A 24060-nucleotide genomic window follows, 5' to 3' on the forward strand; every position below is an offset into this window, starting at 1 on the left:
CTCGCAGTGGTGATGTGGGTGTTGGGCGGCGGTTTTTCTGATGTGCGAAGGGCGTGGGGGGGGGGGGTGTGGGAAATATTTGGCTACCGGACAGCATAAGCGTTGGGTCGCAACGGTCTAAGGAAAAAAATGACAAAAAGGGGAAAGAACGACAACTGGCTTAAGGGTTTGGCCCCAATGGCTGAACATGGGGCTTATTTTTATAATTATTAATTTGTATTGGGCCATGGGCCCAAAACGTGGGCCTTACACATGGAGTGTTCATCTGGTGTCTGATTGACACCAAATTTGACTAGCATTCATATTTCATATGGGACAGACTTGACTCTAGAACTGCCTATCCAAGTTTCCTTCAAAACCTTGACTTTGGAAGTTAAGGCCTCGCTCTACCCGACCCTTCAACAAGTCTATCTTTGACACTCGTAACCCTTGTCTTGTTTATGCCTCGACCTTTCTTCAAAATTGTAGAGAGAAATAAACTTGTTCAAAGTATGCTAAAAATTCATTTTTACAATTTTTGATGTTCGCTCGAACTCTGACTTCTGGTCGGATTCAACTCCAACTTCCTGCACGGAAGTTGTGCAAAGTCCCTCCAAAATCAACATATTAAAATTCATAATCTAATTCTAAAAAAATCTCTTCAATCTAGAGGTAAACCGAAACTAAAAACTCGAAACTTTTAACACTCGATTTTCCTTGATTCTGGATGGATTTGGACGATTCAAGAGACCTAATTTGATATCCTTAACCTTCTAAATAACTTTCATGAAGGAATCGTGTCTGAAAAATGACTCTTCATAGCTCGATCAGAGTATGCACGATAGTTTCCACATTTTCCAAACTATTTTTCTCTCTCTCTCTTTTTTTTCTTCCTAATTATTTTTGTATTAGGATATTTACCTACTCCCTAATTTGCATGCATGTAGACGGACATGACTATTTTACCCCTCATATTTTCTTTTATATTTTTGTTGAGCTCTTATGACTTTTTCCTATTCTAAAGCCTCAATAAAATCTCAAAAGTTGGAACTCTTAAGTAAAAATTGAGAAACTAATCTTGGTTGAGGCTTGAGTCTCATAAAATCTCCTTTACTTAAAAACTTTAGTCCTAAAAGTTGCTTATTCCTGAATCTGAATCCCTGGGTAGGACATCCTCATGTCCATCTTCTTTTCTCATGCTGCTATGATGTAGCTTGTATCCAACTAGTGTGGCGTACCCAATGCCCTTCATGGACCTTATAAATTCTGAGTACACTTTAAGAGCTTGGCTTCCAGTTCTATTAGCAAAATGTGAATACTTAGAACGAGGTGGAAATACTTCTCGATCGTAAGCCTCGTTTTCGAGTCGTTGAAGAGATCTTGTCTTTTGGCAGCTTAATTTTGATTAATCCTGTACCTTAGGCATCATGTGGTCAACCTCTGGGGTCCAAGATGGAGCTTCCCAATAGGACCCTCAAGGGAGAGCTCGTCCCTAGCCCGTCCTTTACCTTTGCAAGAGTCTCTTGGCAACATTTGGTTCTCTAAGCCAATAATTATATATATATATATATATATATATATATAGATAAATTTGGATATTTTCTTAACTAGTTGATCGATAAATATTATTTATAGATTTCAATGTTTCAAAAAAAAAAAAAAATACACGAGTTCAATTTAATGTTTTTATTTATTTATATAATTCGTATTTTTATTAATTTAGCGTAGATATAGAATTAATAATTGGGTGTTTCGAGTCATAATTGTAAGTGTACACATGTGTTGTTTGGTAGATGAGGTTGTTAATTTTTAAGATTCAAAATCTAATTTTTAAAAATTAAAATTTGAATAATTATTATTAAATTATATGATATTATCACTAGAAAATTCAATTCATATTTACATGAGAAAATTGTTTGATATTAGAGAAAAAAATCTTGTTCTTCAATGGCGCAAAAAAATGGATGGCGCCGTAGATGCACAAGCGCAGCCGACAGCAGGGGAAACTTCTCTCGTTTAGGTATATTCTCTCCGGCTCCCCTTTCTATTTCTAGCATTTTCTTTTCCGCCATTTTCCCGGAAAATATTCCAATCTATAAATGCAACACCTTCTCCTTCTCCCACTCCCATTTCCCCAAGATTTCCCCCCTTCACTTCACTCTCCAGCACCTTTTTCACTGCCCATTTACTCCCATTTTCGACTTATTCCTCGATTGTGAACATTTTCTGTTCTATTTGATGGCTGTGAGCTGCTTTTGAATCTAGATTTTTGAAGCGGTTTTAATTAGATCTTCTTCTTTGTTAGATATTTGAGAATTTTGAGCTTCTTGGAGAAGTTTCGTTGTTGTTTTTGAGTTCCAGAATCTTGGTGTTAGGTAATACTGCTAGATCCTTCCTACCTTTTCCTTTTGCTATTTGGTTTCTTCGTTAATTGGTCTTTTGTTAAACTAGTGTAAAATGTGAATGATTTGAGCTTGATTTAGATCTGGGAATCTGATTATTATTTTGATCATTTGTTGCTTTGGAAAACAATTATTTTATTCTGAGATTAAAGCCTTTTCATACTCGAAATGCGTGCCTTTGACGATCAATTCTTTATTAGGGAAAAAGGGTGGAAAAGTGGAGCTTAGATCCTTATTTTAATTGTCATTACAAAATCTAAAAGGGTTCAAAATAGTTCTGTGCAGAAGATCCTTTACCCTTTATTGTTTTTTTTTTGTATTCTTTTTGGAAAGTCTTTTAAGTATTCAATCAGCACATGTTTTGGTATTTGGTTATTCTCTCTCTTATTTTTCATTATGAACCGAAACCATGGAAATCAATCAAATGTTAACAAGATGATAAGAAACAAAATGCTGTTTCCTTACTCGAATGGATACTGTTCTAACAGTTGACAAATAACATAATTTAAGTAGAGAAAGGAAATACCATTTGTGTATTGATTGAAGTACAAAATCATTTGCTTTCGTTTATATGCTCATTAATCAGTTTCAGGGGGATTAAAGAAAATCTTCTATTATCAGGTTGAAACTCCGCCAACAATTGCATAGAGAAGAAGGATGTGGTTAACCTGCATTTTGATAATATGAAGACCACACAGGTTCTTCTCTATCTCTTGATTATTGTCCATCTTTTACAGGATTATTTTAATTTGTTCACTTCATTTTATAGACCTCGTTCGATTTATGATATGAATTAGCTTTCTAAAAGGTACTCATAAAATATTTGCCTGTACAAGCTTGAGGATGTTTGTAAAGTGAATAAATAGGCGATTTTCCACAGGCCTCACAAGTACTGTAGGAGGATACTATCCACATCTCTGTTATCTAAACCTTATAGGGAAAAAATGCATAGCAATAGTTGCTTTCTAATCAATCCATGGTTATGCTTGAAGCAGGCCGTAAACAAAGAGAGGTAGAGGCTAATTTGCCTATGAAAGTGTTCGGTACAGGGGGTCGGTCGGTCGGAGTAAGGCTTTCTCTTCCTTTGTGCTTTAGAGAAGGAATGCCACCAGTGGTTGGCATACTCTGAACATCTTCAAGAAAAACAGCCTGGTCACGCTCGGCCTTAAGCTGGGTCACAAGAGGATATCAGTATATGAAAAAGATGTCTGGGTTGATACTGATCCAATTAATATAAAAGACTTGTCTTCCCTAGATCACATTGGAAAATCAATTATCGAATTTCTAAGGTATGAGTTAATATAATGCATAAACTTCTAATCATTTTCATTACATTTATTCAGTTTAGTAATATTGCTATTGTGAGATCCCACATCGGTTGGGGAGGTTGGGGAGGATAACGAATCGTTCTTTATAAGGGTGTGGAAATCTCTCCTTAGTAGACACGTTTTAAAAACCTTGAGAGGAAGTCTGAAAAGGAAAACCCAAAGAGAACAATATCTGCTAGCGATGGGCTTGGGATGTTACAAATGGTATCAGAGCCAGACATTGGACGATGTGCTAGCAAGGAGGCTAAGCCCCGAAGGGGGGTGGATTGGGGGGTCCTACATCGATTGGAGAAGGGAACGAAGTGCCAGCGAGGACGAAACATTCTTTATAAGGGTGTGGAAACCTCTCCCTAGCAGAGGTGTTTTAAAAATCTTGAGGGGAAGCCCAAAAAAGACAATATCTGCTAGTGGTGGGCTTGGGTCGTTACAGCCATCTATATGTAGTTTGTGGCATTATCATAAACATGTCTATGAACACTCTTTCCTGACTCTTTTTTAAGTGCTTCTTTCATCTAGCACAAACCTACAAATGAGAGGTTTTTCTTTCATATATTGCCTACAGCTATATTCTAAAAGACATTTTTGGAGTTCACAGGGCTCTAAAGAATCAGCTCAAGCTTCTCGTGATTCAACAAATGAGAAAGCAAATGAGAAAGAAAATGACAAATTAAATACAACTGAGGCACCTATTACAGATTCAAGTTCTGTATCTGCAACGAGCAATGACAGCAAGAGAGTCTCACCTCAAGATATTGAATTTGTAAGATAAGATATTCTTAGTTTAGAAGCAATGTTCTTTTTATCCTCTCGTGATTCCAGTTATCCATATTTGTGAAGTTTTGATGTGTTGATAGGTTCTTTAAATTTGGTGTTTTAGGTCCAGAATTTAATTGAGCGGTGCTTACAATTATACATGAACAGAGACGAGGCGGTTAAAACGCTCCTGACTCGTGCAAGAATAGATCCTGGATTTACAACTCTCGGTATATTGGAACTTACTTCAATAGTTTCTTGATTATTTTTGCTTTTCTCATTTGAATATAATACCTTGTTCTTTATCACTTTTACATAGGCGACAACAATATGTATAGTTTAGCCTATATATAAATGATCATGTACGATGCAGGTTTTAGAAAACCCTTATTGAAAGTCTACTTATCTGTTGTTTGCATCAATGCTTCATGGCTTTCGTTAAACTACATAATTTTATATCCTATTAATTCAGTATGGCAGAAATTGGAAGAAGAAAATGCCGACTTTTTCCGAGCATATTATATAAGGTTGAAATTGAAAAAACAAATCCTCTTATTCAACCATTTGCTTGAGCATCAATATCACCTCATGAAGTATCCTATGCCTCCCAAGGTTTCATTGGCACCTAGACAGAATGGGATTCACCCTATGCCTGGTACGGTGGTTCCATTCCTACAAAATGCTTATTCATACTTGTACTTTCCTTTTTGCCAATTTTTATATCCTCAATTTTTTACTTAAAGTGATCAAATTATTTTAGTTTATAAACTCGAACTTTTTGCAGTGCAGTTAATAATAATAACTTACCTATGGGGTATCCAGTCCTTCAGCAATCTATGGCTCCAGTCCCAGGTCAACCCCTTGTTGATACTATGAGTAATGGAATATCAAGTTGTCATATAGTCAATGGAGTCCCTGCACCAAGTAACTATCATCCTATTCGGATGAATTCTGGAAACGAGTAAGTTTTTAGGATCTCTTTGGCCCTTCTTCCTATCATCTGACATGATATGCCCACTGCGGTTGGAAATGTTCCTTCTAAAATTTAATTCTGCTACGGTTCAAATATTTTTCTTGTGCTAATGTATGTCTGAGATCCCACGTCGGTTGGAGAGGAGAACGAAACATTCTTTATAAGGGTGTGGAAACCTCTTCTTAGTAAACGTGTTTTAAAAACCTTGAGGGAAGCTCAAAAGGGAAAACCCAAAGGAGACAATATCTGTTTGCGTGGGTTTAGGGTTTAGGGTTTAGGGTAACCTCTTCTTAGTAGACTCCATCTAGCTTTTGTCAATTCCTTGTATCTGTTGTTTGGTGGCTCTGATAATGAATCATAGTTTCAATTGTTAAATTATGGCAAACTACAATACTGCTGATGAGGCTGCTGTTCTTCCACCAAGCAGAGCGTTGTCATCAATGTCAGAGATTCCTGTGAGTCCTACATCTGTGGCATCCAGTGGTCATTTCCCATTCTCAGCATCAGAAATCTCCGGAATTGGAGCAGAGACTTCAAATCTTGAAACTGTCTTCACATCGGACGTTGCGAATTCTGTAGGTTTGCAACTTCCACCGGATGGTACAGATGGAAATTCTCGGGATCCTTTCCGATCATTGGATCAAATTCAATGGAACTTCAGTCTGTCAGATCTTACAGCAGATTTGTCGAATTTGGGAGGTAATACCTTGCTTAAACTATACCATTTATTTTTCATATTAGCTTCCATTGTAAATAACTTATTGTCATCATTTTCAACTATTGCAGATTTAGGAGCTTTGGGAAATTATCCTGGTTCTCCATTTCTGCCTTCTGATTCGGATATTTTGCTCAATTCTCCAGAAAATGAGGATTTAGGTACCAAATCTACACGTTCTCTTTAATGCCTTCTTTCAACTGTTTCATATCATCTCTGTTTAGTTCTCAGAAGCTTTTCTGCTTTTTTCTTTAAAGCTAAATAAATAATGAAGAAGATGAAAAAGAAACAAAAGGAAAGAAAGGAAAGTAGTCCTATTACTATTGCCAACGGCTTAGTTCATTCAAATCTGGTTACAATATGCATGTTGTATAATCAAATCTCAGCTTCTAGTCTTGAAGACATTTAAACTCATACATGTAGGCAACATCTTCTTTCTCAATGCCCTTCCATACCGATATGATTCCGGTGTCCAAATACTCCCTAAAAATGTGATAAACTTCACTAAATCAACACGAAAGTTGAAGAGATACAAGCCTCATGATAATTCAAGGATGTTCGTCTCTTCCAACTCTCAACTTCTGAATTGAAAAGTGTCGCTCGCCTCTACTTTAGCTTTCCCTAAATGCTTCTCAAACTCCCATTTCCTACCCTGCCGTGTAAGTTTGTCATAAATTACATTTCTATAACTCATCGACTCACTCGCCCACAACTCTCATCTTGCTAGACATGTCGACTGTTGGGGTCTATCGGAATGGCATTGTTAAATTCTGCAGTTGAAGGTGTATGTCATTGTGTACTGCTTGACACTTGATATCTGTTTTATCCTACAGTTGAGGAGTTTTTCGTTGATTCTGTGCCTGAGCAACCGTGCTCGCAATCGGATGAGGAGAAAACTTAGATGTAAGGTTAGGCAGTCAATGTTTCCTTTCACTTTGATTAGTTTGGGTAAGATCAAAAAATGGTCAATAACTAATAAGCCTTTGCTAGAAATTTTGTGGGCTGTTGCCTTCAGATTGGAACATCTTGAAATCAAATGCGGTTAGGTTGTATGCTTTTTGTATGATTTCTGAGTAGAAAAGTAAAGATGCCAAGGGAGGAATTTCTGTTCATTGTTCTTTTACAAACCTCTTTAACTGTTTGAAAGTTGAGGCTATGATTTGCTTTCATATTTCTTTTTGTTCAAATTCATTTCCATTGTGTCTAATCTTTTGATTTGTATATCAATTGGTATACTATGGATATCGGATAAAGATGGCTCGTTTGACGTATCACGTGCTGTCTTCAATTACATCGTCCATTGGATTAAAGGGACTGCAATAGTATGTTACGAGGTTGGGTTACCCCTACTCAATTTTATTTTTGAACTTTAGTATGTAACAAGTTTGTCTTTATATTTTTAAATTTGACTCGAATATTTGAGATAGTAGACAATCTGTGGATGGTCTAATGAAGCTCATGTTTTTTTTTCAATAATAATAATAATTTTCAACTCTTTTTTTTTTTTTAAAGGAATTTATATAATAAAATTATTGAAATTATAATTAGGAAATTGGAGTAAATTTGTCCAAAAATGATTATTCAACATTTTAAGATAAAATAATAATAATAATAATAATAATAATAATAATAATGTGGCAATATATATAAATTTATTATTATTATAACTGCACAACGGTCATAGCACCTATTATCATTATAAAAAAACGGCTTTTTATAATAAATTGACTTGTTGAATTAATGCACATCTGTTAAATAAACCAAAATATTAATTAATAATAAAATTGTGTAATCTTGACATGCTCACCCTAAGTTTTAAGGTAAACTCACGCCTCATTCACATTTTTCGTCACGCTTATGCCTTCATTGACTATTTGTGCAGAATCTAATTGTTTGGTCACACACACCGTCCATGCGTGCATGTTCAATAGTCTGTGACTCTAGCCAACTTGTCTCTACTCAAGTCCAAGTCATCCAGCTCGACCTTGTCTCTACTCTAGGTAAAGGTCTTTCATAAACAATGTTGCATCTCATCGTCATCTCGATTCCCAACTATACAACCCATGCATCGTGACACCATCCATGTCTCAGGAAATCTCGACCATCTTAGCTTGCTTGGACACATTCATTGGAAACTAATCCATGTGTCGATCATCACATGGAGACATCTCGAACATCCATCCAACTAGGTTCTTATTGGGCATTTGACTTTCCTGTGTCTATTCTAAACCACATTTGACTTTCCTGTGTCTATTCTAAACCACTTACGACATCCATAGGTGAATAATCACCACATTAATATTTTAATATCTAATATAATAAAATATTTATCTAATTTAACATATGTTGTAGCCTCCATTGCTTGGGTCCATAGCTCAGTGGTAGAGCATTTGACTGCAGATCAAGAGGTCACTGATTAGGCCCTTTTATTTAATTTTTCTTTATTAATAGTCTTTTCACCTTGATTTGTTTTCACGCACATGTTTTCGAAGGCCACTCAACATAAGATTGCTCTAAGTAGATCTTCCAACATAGTGCTGCTCTATGCTTAAATTTTAAGTTCATATGATTGAGCCATTTAAAATAAAAGTGCACTTTGTTGGCATATATGTAGTAATTTTTAATTCTTATAGGCCGTTCTTAACACTCATCCTCAAATCACTCTCATCTTGATGAGGTCTCAGTTTATTTATGTACTCCTTCTTTATTCAGGTGTCACATAATGTAATGACCCAACATTTTACACATGTATCAGAGAGAGACGTCATTTAAAACTAGAAGTTTGTAATTTAAAATACATGAAAAGATGCTAAAACGAGGAGTGTTATAACAAGATTCAATCAAGTTTCCAAAATATCTTATATAGAAAAAACATAAAGATTCTTGAGTTGCTCCATGACTTGCTTCTCTACCTTGTTCGTCACTTCTATGCCACGACTTTACCCTTATATAAAATTCATTCTCAAAATTGGGTGAGTATTAAAAAAAAATTTGTGAGACACTCCCCTTTTAACTTTGACAAAAACATTTGATAGTGTTTTACTTTCTTATAGGGTTTCGTGTTCACCCCTATGGGATTGGCCACCGACAATACACTACCTAATGACTCTAGTCTATCCGGATGTGTTTAACAAAATTGGAAGAAATAAAGAAATGGGTAGAACAAAAATCAAACAACATCTATGTAAAGTGTCAAAGTATAGACAACATACCTATGACTACAGTGTTTGAGGCCTCGGCCTCCTGTCGAGTATTGGCATAAATTTGATCACCATTTACTAGTTGACTAGTAGCCACCATCATCCTTTTGCTACAATATCATCCATATAGCAGTTGAAGCACATTTTACTCTTAAACTTATATTGTCCGAGGTGGTGTCATCCACAGTTAGTATAAAACGTTTTCTCATGAGAATTTTTCTATGTCGGCCTCTTGTCTTGTGTTTGTCCAAACCCACCTCGACTTGGTGGGGTCTTGGTCGGGAGTTGTGCGATTGCCTCCACTTTCCTCCTTTTTTTGGAAAGGCTCGAGTCAAGAATTTTATCAACTGTAGGGGGGTTCACAGTCATCAATCGCCTTTTTTAGTCAAAGTGTCATGACATAGTTAGGTGTCTCATGAGCAGATATAGATCCTCAAACCTTAAATCTCTAGTGAATGATGAAACATTCTACTCTCCTTTCCTTAGTGTCGATCATGCAAGAAGGAATTAAGGCAATTGAGTAAACTCGTGATCATATTCTTCTACTAATGTGTCTCCCTACTCAATACTCATAAATTCTCACCTCTCCTTATATCACAACATTGTCTTGAAAAATTTCCTGAAAAAAGCCTCCTTAAATTGTGTCCATGTGACCCGGTCGACATTTGTAGCCAGAGTCCTCCAGGTAGACTACCACCACAATCGAGCATCTTTTTGGAGCAGAAACGCAACAATCCTCATCTCCGCCCCTCCTGAACAAATTATTAGGGTTATAGCTTGAATCTAAAGCCCAAATGCATATCGTTCAATGATTACAACTCGTTTGCGCTCACATCTCATATATTCGAGTTTTGTGCAATTTTAGCATAATGCAATTAAAATATTCGGGTGAGTCAAGTTCAACACCTATTCAAACATATTTTAAATGATTTTAATAGCCTAAGTAATTAAATACATATCTACAACAAAATTTGGTAGATAAATTTTTTTGAAAATTTAAGATTCGAGCGAAGAACGGTTACACTTGAGTTCTTGGTCTGTTTTTGTTTTCAAACTTGTTAAAACTTTTTTCAAGCAAGAAGGGGTACGAAGAGAGTCAGAACAAAGTTAGTGATTGGAAGAAGAAAATAAATTAAATTATTTTTAAATTTAATACACTTATTTAATTAGTTTTTACAAATCATGTAACTTGTTTTTTACAATTATGACAATAAAAAGTTGGTTTTAAACAATAAATTTGATTTTTAAAGGTAATTAACTCTCATAAATCACCATTTTGTTGCAATAACTTATAAAAAAAATAACTAAATTCTAATATTAGATATGGGTTAGGTAAATATGAACAAACCATGAATCTCAATAAATCACATGAAGTTATAAGTCTAATGGTCGGACACTTTAACTCAAGCTAATAATAGATATCATTCATTATTAGTTTGGATGCTGACAGAAGGTGAGAACTCTTTTTTGTTAGCATTTATCAGCTGAAGTAGTGAGAGCATATAATTTATGCACATTATCTACCTGGAGTACTTCCAGAGGCATTACTTGTCTTTCTCGTGCTTACTTCTCTTGGATCACTTCCACGTGTGTTGTCTCGCCTCTCTCGTGCTCACTCTTGTTGTAGTATTTCCATGGACGTTGCTTGCCTCTCTCATGCTCATTCCTATCAGAGCACTAGCAGAAGTGTTGCTCACCTCTCTCATGTTCGGTGTTTAAGAAGAGTTGATGTTTAGAAGAATTCCTTCACTTGCAATTGTGACTTCTTGAAGCAATTTTTCAAACACCTCGTCGTTCCTCACCGCTAGAAGAACATGCTTAGAGTTTATCCTATTTTTCTTGTTGTCATGCGTTGCATTCCTGGCAAATTCTAAATTCTCGATGACAAGGTATTTGATGACAATAGCTAGATAGATCGGAACATCTATGACAGTGCGCTTCAAATAGTAGCCTTTGTCTAAGGTACTGTAATATTTTGTGTTTAAAAAAAATAGTAGCAAGTTGGGGGAAGAGGTGGAGGATCACACGAGGAGAAGGGTGATGTGTGGTTAAAAAAAAAAAAAAAAAAAAAAAAAAAAAAAAAAAAAAAAAAGCTCATCCAAGCGGTGGTTGACGCATGAAACTGCATGCAGTCGAGGGTCGTTAGGCGAGTGGCACACATGAGCATGTGTGTGAGTGCCTGAGGGCACTTCAAACACGGTGTGAGTTCTAGTTTTTCCGATTCTTACTCCTTTTGACATGTTCTATGAATATTAACTCTAAAAATGATTAAATAAGTGTAATTTGAAGGAACTGTAACATAATTAATTGTCGTATTAGGAGCGATTTTAGTGAGAATGAGTTAGCAATACAAGTAGCATACCAAAGCTCCTAAGCATATTTTAACTTGTTATTGATGCTAAGTAAGTACATCATGTAATTAGGAGCTTAGTTACGATGAAGGCATGCGATAGCATGACCTAATTTGTAGAAATCATGATCGCATGGAGAGAGTATGAGCATATTAGGATTGATGATTAGTATGTACGATGTATGACTCTAGCTTATGTTCATGAGTCTATCCTGGTATATGATTTATATATAAGTGTACCTAGTCTACTAAATCTCATGAAACTTCAGCACGGTGTGCTAAGTCAGAGACATGAATATTCTTGATTATTTGATTGTGTGCTATTTCACGACCGTCAATGTGTGCTATTTCACGACCACCAAAAAGGATTCAAATCAGTTAGAGTTTCAACTACAACAATAAATGCATCTCATTCAAGGAGTGCCACATATTTGTTGAGTTTTGTGTGATTCGAGCACAATGTTACTAAAATATTCTACTACTCACCATAATCAACTCTTAAAACCGTAAATCAAGTTCAACATCTATTCAATCATATTCTAAATTATCTTAAGAGCCTAATTACTTAAATAAATATGTCTACAAAAAAATATTTAATACATGCTTAACTTATTTTTACTTAAATTCCATGAATGATGACAATTACAAGTAGTTTCTAAACAATAAATTTTAATTTTAATTGTAAATAACTCTGGTGAATGAGCTTTATTAAAGAATATCAAATATTAAAGAATATATTACACCCAAGAAATTAATACAAGTAAAATTCATTTTAAATTCGTTTGAAATTTGAGTGAGGTTAGATTAAACATGTGTCTTATATACATTAATAATAAATTAAATTTCATTATATGATATTATTCAAGTAGCAGGAAAAAAAAAAGAAAAATAAAACCAAATAAAGGGCCCAACCGGGTTCGAACCGGTGACCTCTTGATCTGCAGTCAAATGCTCTACCACTGAGCTATGGACCCACGGTTGAGAGAAATTCAACATTTCAAATATAAATTTAATTCTTGTTGCAAACTTTGAGTGGTGATAAGTGGATCCCACCGTGGTTCATAAATTATATCCCTATCCATAATACATATTTTTATTAAAAATATAAATTTAAAAAATATTTCATGTTATAAGTTCATTTTTCTAAAATCTACGTAATAAATTATATGATATTTGTAAAATCAAATATGTTCAGAAGTTAATTTATAATATTTGAAATTCAACCAAATATTTAATTGATAATAAAACTATTTTTTATTGTTTATAATTAAAATATATATATATATATGTTCATAAAAGGATGTAAGTTCAAGTCATCAAATATAAGAGTGACAAACTGGCACATATTGACGGTCGTTTCCATATAGAGTTGAAGCAATATTGAATCGTTTCATATCATTGATATACTTCATATTAAAATTTATATCTTAAAGTATCGTAATTAATTATTATTTTATTTACAATTTAATATTATTTATGAAATGAAAAATTCAGGTTATTAATATAATTTTAAATAGTTAATTGATCATATTCAAGTTATAACTTAAAGGGTTATGATATATTGATAAAGTTGAGTGTCTTAACTTGATAAGACTATTAATACGACTCATTTTGTAATATGATCCAAATCTTTTTGGTGGAGACTTGTAAGTGGTGGTATCATATTCAATGAATTATGAGCGTGCGAGAGATTGTATTGCATGGAATGAGAATGATAGACATTTTTGTAATGAATCATATCAACATAACTTGTCCCACATGGAGTGAGAATGATAGACATTTTTGTAATGAATCATATCAACTTGTTGATATATTTTGAAACAAATTTTAGATTTGAAGGGTTAAAATGAAAGTTTTGATGAAGTTAAAAAGGTGTTAGAAGATGGAATATGAACTAAAAAAGAGTTAATTGTTTGTTGTTGTTGCAGTAGAAATGTGTTCTTCTCCACTCCATTTCATCCTTTCCAGTTTGCAGTGAAAACGCAACACCAAAATCCTCACGCCTCACAAAAGGCGGCGATTCCCAAGCTCCCTCTCCTCGTTTCCTCCGCCCTCCCCTTCTCCTCTTCCACCCCTTTTATACATCTTCTCCATTTTCTCTTCCTTTCCATTCCATTCCATTCCATTTCCCCTCTTCTCCTCCCCTCACAACCCCACTTCACAATGTCCCTCTCTGCATCTCCCAAAATCCTCCAACCCCTTCTTCTCGACTCCCCCAGATCTAACCAAAAACCCCTCTTCTTTCATCCCTTTAGATCCACCTCCAACTTTCTTGGATCTCGATTTCGCTTCCCATCTATCTCCAAATCCACCACTCGCTGTCGATCCTCCCCTGTCGTTGCTGTTTCCGATGTTGTCAAGGAGAAGAAGCTCAAATCCGGTTCCAATCTGGTACGTTTCGGATTCTTGATTCCGGATTTTGTTCGGGGTTGATTCTTTTCTTATTGGGTTGCTAATGCCCTGCAATTTTTGGGGGAATCGGGTAATTTAGCATGGAATTTCACTTTCTATGCCTGCATGGATTCATCGATTGATTTTTAATTTCTTAATTTTCGTCTCCCTGTTTTACTGTTTGAGATTGTCATTATCGATTATTGTTAATTTGCTCCACCGCATGGATTCATCTTGGTTTAAAAGTTCTTCCACTTTTTTGGTTCCCTTTCCTGTATCTACACAGCTGATTACAAAAGAAGAGGGTTTGGTACTCTATGAGGACATGATCTTAGGCAGAGTTTTTGAGGACATGTGTGCACAGATGTATTACAGAGGCAAAATGTTTGGTTTTGTTCATCTTTACAATGGCCAAGAAGCTGTTTCCACTGGCTTTATCAAGCTGCTTACAAAGAGGGATACCGTAGTCAGCACTTATCGTGATCATGTTCATGCTCTTAGCAAGGGAGTTCCAGCCCGCGAGGTCATGAGTGAGCTCTTTGGAAAGACCACTGGGTGCTGCCGTGGCCAAGGTGGCTCAATGCATATGTTCTCGAAAGAACATAATGTGATCGGCGGATTCGCCTTCATCGGGGAAGGCATACCAGTGGCCACCGGTGCGGCATTTACATCTAAATACAAGAGAGAAGTTTTAAAAGAGGCAGATTGCGAAGATGTCACACTGGCGTTTTTTGGAGATGGAACTTGCAACAATGGTCAGTTCTTTGAGTGTTTGAACATGGCAGCTCTGTGGAAATTGCCAATTGTATTTGTTGTGGAGAATAATCTTTGGGCAATCGGAATGTCGCATTTAAGGGCAACATCAGATCCTGAAATTTGGAAGAAGGGTCCTGCATTTGGAATGCCTGGTGTTCATGTTGATGGTATGGATGTTTTGAAGGTGAGGGAGGTTGCAAAGGAGGCAATTGGAAGAGCCAGGAGAGGAGAAGGACCGACTCTCGTGGAATGTGAAACCTATAGGTTTAGAGGACACTCACTGGCCGATCCAGATGAACTCCGTGACCCTGGTTAGTTCTCTTAAATTCACACCTACATTTGGTTCTGTCAATTCTAAATATGCATTTGCTTGTTGACATTTATTATTGCTGATCATCTAAAAGTTCCTGAATTCATTTCCCATGAATAATGATAGCAGCTAATCTCTTAATCCTTACTCCACACAGCATTAGAGGATAATTCATTCATTAGTTCAGTTTTTACTTAACAAAGAGGGAAATGTTATAGCTGATTTAGTCCTGAGTGCATTGTCTGAGGCCATTATTGGAGTCATCTTGCAATGTTTACTGAATAGATTCTTAGTGAACCAAACATGATAGAAGTGGCAGTGAATAAGGAAGAAACCAGGCAAGCTTTTTGGACATAACTACTCCATTATGTGACCTTTGCATGGCTGATTGCTCACCAGGAAGAACAGTTTGAGCTCATTTGATACATTTAGCAAATTGGCATGATAATACATATGTAGATTTCTCATATTCATCAGTTAAATATGTGGTCACTCTTTAGAGTTCATAGACCGACTCGACTAGATGACACAAGTGTAGTAGTTTCTTATTGAAATATGATAACTCTGGAAAGTACAAAGGATTAAGAATTCCTGATTTAACCGTGGCAGCCGAGAAGGCCCGTTATGCTGCTAGAGATCCCATCGCAGCGTTGAAGAAGTACTTGGTGGAGAAGAATCTAGCGAGTGAACAGCAGTTAAAGGCGATAGAGAAGAGGATAGACGAGGTGGTTGAAGAAGCAGTAGAGTTTGCAGATGAAAGCCCCCATCCAGCCAGAAGTCAGTTACTAGAGAACGTGTTTGCTGATCCGAAAGGGTTCGGAATAGGGCCCGATGGAAAGTACAGATGTGAGGATCCCAAGTTCACAGAAGGCACTGCACACGTCTGATCTTCTCACAAACTTTGTGTGTTCTTATTTTTATTTTAATTGGGTTTTGTTCACTGTTTCTGTTGGGCTATTTCTGGTTATTTGTAATTGTTGAATGTTAAGTAGCTTTTGGTGAATGTAGCAGGAATTCCCCTCTCCTTTCTTCGGGTCGTCCTCTAGTTTTTCTTTTCCCAATTTTGATTTACTGTATGTTAAAACACGTTCCTCTACTAATCAAACTTATGTGTTAAAGGAAGGAAACCACCTTATGTTTTAGTATTTACTTTAAGTTTGTAGTCTGTTTTGGTTCATACTGCTAACTAATATGGTCTCTAGGTTTCATTGATATTAGATTTTTGAACATGTTGTGGTTCTCTGGATTAGATTTTGTGTTTGTTTGATGTGTAATGTGTGGATGAATCAAGAACTCCATCAATCCATGCTTGGTTCATGGAAGAAGCCATTCCCTTTTATCCTCCACACTTAACTCCCCTTACATCTATTACGATTTTTGGGTAATATGAATTGTTTTCTGTTTCCTCCTAAACTTTGATCACATCAAAGGCAATCCCAATTTATTTTTCACTATTTTGTCATCGATCGATAACCCTTATGAATATTACTTTAGCTGTTTGGTCATTTTATCCTTAATTCTGGGTTTGGATACCTCTTATTCTATCTTAGGGGCATTAGGATCATTTTACACCATTACTTATCTACTTAAACTACCAAAGTTCAAATATAATTAACATGTCAATTCAGCAAAGTTCATTTAGTAAGTTCATTTAGTAAGTTATTTTAACGTAATGAACAATTTGATTGGTTCAGGGCTTTAACTCTTAGAGGCATTATGGTCACATATATAATTAGCAGAGTTCATTTAGTGAGTTATTTTGATGTAATCTTGCAATTTGATCGGTTCAGGGCCTTAACCTTGGTTCTTTGTATTTTTTTTCTCCATATTTCCTTGATTCATATTTTGTTTAAAGTTCATACTTAAATCCAAGCAATTTTTACCATATGCTTAAGAAAAGTCTAAGATGGCTACTTACCTCGTCATCGACATTCGAATGTAGTATCACGATCTTAAATAGGCGGCTTAATCTTTTGTTTTTATGGAAGAGTAACAAATGTAGTATCACGATCAAGTATTGATTAGAATAGAGAGATAATGATCGTATTGATTAGAATAGAGAGATAATGTGAAATAACGTGGATACATCACATCAACTCTTGATCAAATTAGGTTTCAAGATTACAGTTTCGACCAAGTTGTGATGTAAAGACCAAAAACAATTAGAAGATATTTTTATGAAACCTTTAATGCAGTTGAAACAGATTATACCACATGTAGAATACTGCTCTGTTTAGGTTTCAAGTTGGTAAACAGATTCAAGAAAATCGAACCATGCAGGTTTAAGCCTATTGACATTGGAGAGTTGGACTCGTTTCAAGAACTATTCTGCTCCTTTTAAACATCCGTTTCCAATCATCAAACCAACCCTTGAATCATCATCATATTCAAAATGTAACACTCATAAACCAGATTCTCAAGTATCAAAATTCATAATTCTTTTCACAGGAAAAACAAGGAAGTGTACTGTTAAACGTCCAAAAGTATATCTGCTTGGCTGAGCTATCAGTATTTAAAGTTGAAAGTAACAAAAAGTTAAGAAGCAAGATGAAGGCAAGAGAGGTAGGTATTTCTTAATAGGAAAGAACCAAAGAATATATGAGGTAAATACTAAAATAAGTTTACAATTTAAGACCAGCAATAGCTTCAGGTTTAAAGTCAACTCTGAGACCCAACACACGCCTTACCTCTGCTGGTGTAAGTCTCCATGTCATAGGTCCTGAGTTCTCACCCCAGAAGTCTAGAATCTCTGAAACCTTCTCCAAGTTGAGAATTGTGGCCATTTGAGTGAGCCGAGCGAACTTATCTCTAACAGTTCTCTGAGTCATGCTGGAAAAGTGGCTCACCAACGCCCTTGCATCTCTGTCAAGTTGAAGCCCTCCAAGCTGACTGAATCTCTTCTGCACCATAATCACTTCAAGTCTCTTTACAATGAAATCGATCACCAAATGCACAAACGAGTCGTAATTGTTGGCAGTCATTAGAGGCTGAAACCATGCCACATTCGTCTCCACTGCATGGAGAAGTCTTTGGACCCATGGGTCATTCACCTCGTTATCAGCATACTCAACCTCCGACAATTCGTAGCTAAATGTTGCAACAGTGTCTAAGACTGGGCGAATCCGAGGTGTTATAGTTCCAGCTAGTTGTTCCAGCCCAGCATTCAAAGCTTGCTTGAAAGTGCTGCTCATATCACCCAATTCAGATAAACAAGATTTCACTTTTTCTCTGTCTGCAGGCGCAGGAAATACCTACCAAAATGGTTCCACACGATTTGTGTTACATATATTGGAAACAACACTACAAAATAATCAGAACAAATTACGGCACTGGGGAGTTCACATGGAACAAAATAACAGTAAGTGAAGTATCCCAGCTGATGTAATTAATTTCAGGGAGACATGAGACATGAGACATATGATAGAATAAGAATTAGTACACAACTGTCATTCCTTCATCGTCAAACTAATCAACCCAGATCTACTAATAAGCTGCAACACTAGATTTTACAAATGTCTAAGGTTAAAAGTAGCTCTTAATTAATACATTATATATCATTACCGAATAACGGTCCAGAACGAACAAAGAGGCTAAAAAATTAGGGAGGACCCAACAATTTCAGTCCATCTTCTGAAGGTAAAACATGATGAATATCTAACTGTTATACATTGATGAAGCTCTTCAAGAGATCTGAACTCTGCTCCCAGGATTCTCTACACCAAAAATTTCAAGACTAATACAAAATCCCCTTAGATCTCTATCCTCCCCAAAATATTCGACATCTTCCTGTAACAGAACTAACTTGTATGTCACTACAAAATTGGGCCTCACATTAGGGGAGGACTGGACTATGGCATGGTAATTCTTCCCCTTAGGTGTCAGTGATCAAAAGAGTTTTGTACTTATCTATTGTCGATTATCTCAAAGGGTGAAATAAAAGCGTCTTATTGGGCTCCCAACACCAAAAGGTGAATTAATAAAGCTCGTCAATGGGAAAATAAAGAAGAAAAAGTATAATATTTGACAAGGTTTTTAATTTGAAACCCCCCCTCTTTTTGTAATGGTTCTTTCTTTTTTGGATTTTGTCATTGCTAATATTGTTTCAACTCCATTTTGTAATGAGTTGTTCTTTGGTATTGCTGTAAATTTTTTCATTTGTTCTACGAATGTATGACTTTTCATTTAAAGGGGAAAAAGGCCTCACATGTATTAGCACAAAAGGGCCAACAAAGTGAAATTGCATTTGTTAATGATCTCAAAACATAAATTTGAAAACGAGAGATTTCATGAATAACAAAATTGTATTTCATGTTTTCAGTGTTTTTGAATATGTATTTGGTAGCAAATTTAGAAACCGGAACATAATTTGAAGTATTTAAAATGTGTTTGATAAAATATTTATAAACTAAAAAAATAATTATAGTTACCAACTATAATTATTTTATTTATAAAAATGTTTTATTAATAAACTATGTATAATTATTGTTTTACAGTATCATATAACTGATAATATATGTAGTATTATACATATGTTAATTTAACTAACATGAAGTACTATATTTATCAAAGCTTTAGTTTTAAATAGATATGTTAAAATTTCAAATTCAAAATTAGATACATAGAAAACAAAAAAATGTTGTTCAGAATTTCAACTATTTTGATCACAAAATCCAAAAATAGTTTTAATAAATTCTGCCAAATGGATATGCACCGAATCCATCTTACTCCAGAAACCAAAAAACATAAAACAAAATTCATATTGCATAGCTAACCACCCATAACTTTATGGTTGGGTTTAGCCGCCTTTCTCCTTAGAAATAAACAAAATTTTGGTTCTTACATTCCTATCAACGTATCTCTCGATTATCCCTCAATAGAAGTAAGGACTACCAAAATAGAAGAGGAAAAGAAAAGAAAATCATGCACCAAAACATAAAAGAATTGTGCCAGGCTAAAAAAGTTGTAAAATTAACTTCAACTTTGGAAGAGAATACACAATAGCAAGAAGTATATCGAGTTTAATTTCCAGATCAATTTGATACTGATGATTCTCAAATAATACAATATACAATATATTGTAATTAAACAGAATGCAGCATATGGAAGATGCAAAATATAAGTTACTTACTCTCAAAGATAAGATAGAACTTCTACATACTGAATTCTATATCCCTAGATGGGGCTGAGAAAGCGCAAAAATTGTCAACGAGCATTTTCCAGTACACTGTTGGTTCATTGCAACCTCAAAACAGATTGTAGAATTTCTTAGACAGAAACTTGCCAAAGAGTTCCGGTGGTCTTGGCATTGAAAAGTTTTATTATTAAAAAGTGGTTAGATCTCAATCCCATAGTTCCGGAATCAAGTGTCTGTCATTTCCATTTTATGTTCACTAAATTTATGCTTTGCAGGTTTTCCAAATGTGGAACATGTGAAAATATTACCAACGAGCACAGAGGCAAGGGGGACACGTGTTCGAATAACAACGTAGGATTTCAGGTTGCAAGAAGGATGCTGAATCACAAGGCCATCTTTTGGTTGAAGTGAGTTTGGTGTGAAATTTATTTTTCACTCCATTGGATGGGTTACAGCCTTACGAAATAACCCTCAACAGATGCTGCACTTTACAATAGGGGACCATCCTTTCAAGAAAAGGAAAAAAGCCCTATGGGAGAATTTTATTCGAGCTTACTGCTGGATCATATGGCAAGAGAGAAACAAGAGGGATTTTTCAAGATAAGGAACTTCCCCATCACAGATTTTTTGAATCTGTTATTAATGTGGTTGTTTCTTGGTGTAAATGTTTCCCCCTCTTCCACTACTATAACTTTTCCTCCCTCCTCTCCAATTAGAGAGTTATTTCGTAATTCACCAGACGGGGTTTCTCCCCCTTTCGAAATTTCATACTGTCAATGAAATTATTTTTTATCGTGTTAGTAGGGTGGATAGTTCCGGCTTAGAGACAGGAACCAGATTCAGGGAGTCCCACTTAGTAGCTGAACTACTTTTAAACAAGAATGGAGGATAAATTTGATACAAATAGTGAAACTAAAACAGAACATCAGATGGGGAAACCCAGCTTTATATGCTATCAAACGTTTGACAATGAACTATGCAATTTCAAAAGCAATACTCATCTGCCAAGGCTATAAATTCACACAACAGATTACAAAGTTAACAAAATAGGTTTTCAATCTCAACCAGCCTTTTAAACACTAAACAAAGGGGCCACAAAACGTGAAAAATGAAAACTAAAAGTGCAAAAAGAAAACTAGTGTAATATAGCACAACAGTAGCAGTTATGTATGAAGTAAATGTCAAGGTGAAGTATGATACCTCAGTACATTGCTCCTCAATCTCATGTTTGAGTTTCAAAACATATTCACTGCTCACGTCCATGTTATTCAAGGCTGTTGCAATCTCAGTCCCTGTTTTTTGTACACCAACACCACCTAAGAATAGTTTTGCACCTAAATTTGGTTCTCGCATTTTCTGTTGTAATGCCTCTTGGTACTCATTGCTCAACAGACTACTAGCACCACTCAGAACTGCAATCAATGAGCTAATATTCGAAGTGGAAATCGCACGTCTTAAGCAACTCTGTAGGACGTAGAACACATCGTCCACCATAGAAGTTGTAAGACTATCAGGCACCTGCTCATCTATCTTGATAGCTTTCCTCACATTTTCAACCATGAAAAATCCCTCTAGAATCACATAAAATCCTGTGATATCTTGAACTGCTTTGCTAAAACTTCCACTTCTGAAAGCCTTTGTAGCTCGGGGAACCAACTCTGGATCTATAGAACTCAATCCCTTGATTTTGGAGACCATGAATTCAGTGTAGTCCTCACCTAACTGCATTAACGTCAACAATTCTTCCAAGTATAACTCGACTTCCCTTGGGTCAGGTCCTTCTGGTCCACCAACAGCTAGTAAATTCTTGTTTTGAGCATTAATTTCAGACGACAACTGAGCCAATTTCCTATATTCCACATACTTCTTCAAGATTAAAGATCCACGCGAATCACACTCCTCCTGAAGTTCACATATCGCGTATACAATCCCATCCTCACCACATAGACTCCTTAAGATCTCATCATTTTCTTCTATAGCCAAAACAATATCCTTGAACAAATTTGTCAAGCCGCCAACAAAATTAATTTGGCTTTGATTACTGCCCACATTATGATTTTGGTATTGCTGCTCCATCAGCTCCACCAAATTCTCAAATTCAAGCCTAGACCTCATTCCAATCACCTTCTTCAAGTACCCAACATAAACCTGCAACCCTTCCTCCTCCAAACCTAAAGGAGAATAAAGCCGTATGAATCGCAAGATCATGGGATGATCCCGCTGGTCCACAGCCGCCGAGAGCCTCTTCCTGACAATTCCCTCCAACTGGTTTTTCGATTCCAACAATTGTTCCCTCTGATCCGACCCGGAATCCTGGTACTTAGCATCGATTTGCAGAAACGTCTGCACATACTTGGCTGCAGATTCGTAGTCCTCGGAATCAAGAGCTTTCTTGACGCCTTCAATACAATTCCCTCTCTCAACAATGGCGTCGATACGAAGCAGGGTGGAATTGACCCGCGACTGGGCCAGATCAAGATCGCGGACCTTGGCGCTAACCTGGTCGGCGAGGCCGCTGGTGGATGTGACGTTAGAGAGCATGTAATCGGCATCCGCTTCAACAATGCCGATGACTTCAGCGGAGCGCTGAAGCTGCACGAGCTGCTTGTCAAGGTCGGAGCGTTGGGAGAGAAGATTGTCGAGATTGAGGTCTAGGGCTCGCTGGTACGCAATGCACTCGTGAAGGAGACGGGTCATGGCTCCGACATCGGTGAGGGTTCGAATGTGTTCGAGTGCCTCCGTAGAGCCGAATTTGATGGAGTCTTGGTGATCGAGGTGACGATCATCTTCGACGGTAGTGATGGAGCCGGTGGGAGTGGAAGCCATATCCTGGAGATCTGGCTTGCAGGTGGAAAGCCTCCTTCTACAGAGACAGAGGAAGTGAAGCTTCTGTATCTATTCTACTCCCATTTGCAAACAAACACACAGAAATGAACATTCATCTTACCGGCAGTTGGATGAGAATGGCTAATATATATATATATATATATATATATATATATATATATATATTTGGTTAAAATAACTCCAAAGTAAATAGTGAGGGCGACCCTCACAGTGATATGATATTGTTCATTTTGAGCATGAGCTCTAGTGGTTTTGCTTTAGGTTTTTCTTCCTACTATGATCATTTCCTAAATTAGTTGTAGGACTTTCATCATCCAATAATCATTTTTTTCTAGATGATTTTTTCGACTTGATTTCGATACTAACTCTAACTTAATTCGAATTAGGTTATAACTTGAGAAATTTCAATAAATTTATAGCTCCTAGTAGACAGAAAAGCAAGAAAAAAAACAGACACACACGCCCAAATAAATAATCATTCATACTTTTTTTGAGCAATACTTGTTGGAATCGCTAGTATATACTAGCATGTGAGATATCTTGTCTTAGGTAGTTAGAATATACGTGATTATGACTTTAGAAGGGTAGTATGAACGAGAATGTTATGTATGTAATGAAAATTTGACAAAATGTTCCTCGGATGAGATTTTTGAAATGCATGTCGATCTAAATGCTTTCTGCTAGCTTGAAAGAAGAATGAGATTTTTGATTTGTGCTGTGTGATTTATGAATGCTATTTCCTCATTGAGCTTGTATGAATATTTAGATAATGTATTTGGTGATTTAGGTGATTGATAGGAGTATCTCCCTAACAAAGCATGAATGAATATACTAAGTTAAGATTAGAGCGTTAAAGCTAGAATAGTTTCATGTTGACCTAGGTCAGAAATGTTTCAGTAGACCGAGAACCCCAAGATTGTGT

General features: G+C 36.1%; 3 protein-coding genes and 1 non-coding gene across 12 annotated transcripts; 2 read left to right on the forward strand and 2 right to left on the reverse strand.

Moving 5' to 3' along the window:
• Positions 1 to 1875: 1875 nt before the first annotated feature.
• On the forward strand, positions 1876 to 7262 carry LOC111807737 (uncharacterized). Of its 9 annotated transcripts, none has more exons than XM_023693603.2 (10): positions 1876 to 1999; positions 2285 to 2354; positions 2968 to 3079; positions 4305 to 4469; positions 4587 to 4692; positions 4935 to 5117; positions 5252 to 5423; positions 5863 to 6134; positions 6222 to 6311; positions 6574 to 6951. In XM_023693603.2, exons 3-10 carry the CDS (start codon positions 3065 to 3067, stop codon positions 6738 to 6740), a joined length of 1170 nt encoding a protein of 389 aa, XP_023549371.2. In that variant the 5' UTR covers positions 1876 to 1999; positions 2285 to 2354; positions 2968 to 3064; the 3' UTR covers positions 6741 to 6951. The 9 variants fall into 9 exon arrangements, with proteins under 9 accessions (XP_023549371.2, XP_023549373.2, XP_023549370.2 ...); XM_023693605.2 differs by having other exon boundaries at positions 2974 to 3079; XM_023693602.2 differs by having other exon boundaries at positions 3003 to 3079.
• Positions 7263 to 12602: 5340 nt separating this feature from the next.
• Positions 12603 to 12674, reverse strand: TRNAC-GCA (transfer RNA cysteine (anticodon GCA)). The gene has a single exon. It is a non-coding gene; the product is annotated as a tRNA-Cys (tRNA).
• Positions 12675 to 13640: 966 nt separating this feature from the next.
• Positions 13641 to 16181, forward strand: LOC111807184 (pyruvate dehydrogenase E1 alpha). Its single transcript, XM_023692786.2, has 3 exons — positions 13641 to 14091; positions 14378 to 15158; positions 15767 to 16181. Exons 1-3 carry the CDS (start codon positions 13864 to 13866, stop codon positions 16042 to 16044), a joined length of 1287 nt encoding a protein of 428 aa, XP_023548554.2. The 5' UTR covers positions 13641 to 13863; the 3' UTR covers positions 16045 to 16181.
• Positions 16182 to 17705: 1524 nt separating this feature from the next.
• Positions 17706 to 23228, reverse strand: LOC111807166 (conserved oligomeric Golgi complex subunit 4-like). Its single transcript, XM_023692757.2, has 2 exons — positions 21492 to 23228; positions 17706 to 18408 (listed from the first exon to the last, which is right to left on the reverse strand). Exons 1-2 carry the CDS (start codon positions 23115 to 23117, stop codon positions 17779 to 17781), a joined length of 2256 nt encoding a protein of 751 aa, XP_023548525.2. The 5' UTR covers positions 23118 to 23228; the 3' UTR covers positions 17706 to 17778.
• Between the last annotated feature and the right edge of the window lie 832 nt (positions 23229 to 24060).

The sequence above is a fragment of the Cucurbita pepo genome, chromosome 12, assembly GCF_057944985.1.
Source record: "Cucurbita pepo subsp. pepo isolate OVF chromosome 12, ASM5794498v1, whole genome shotgun sequence".
Classification (NCBI taxonomy): domain Eukaryota; kingdom Viridiplantae; phylum Streptophyta; class Magnoliopsida; order Cucurbitales; family Cucurbitaceae; genus Cucurbita; species Cucurbita pepo.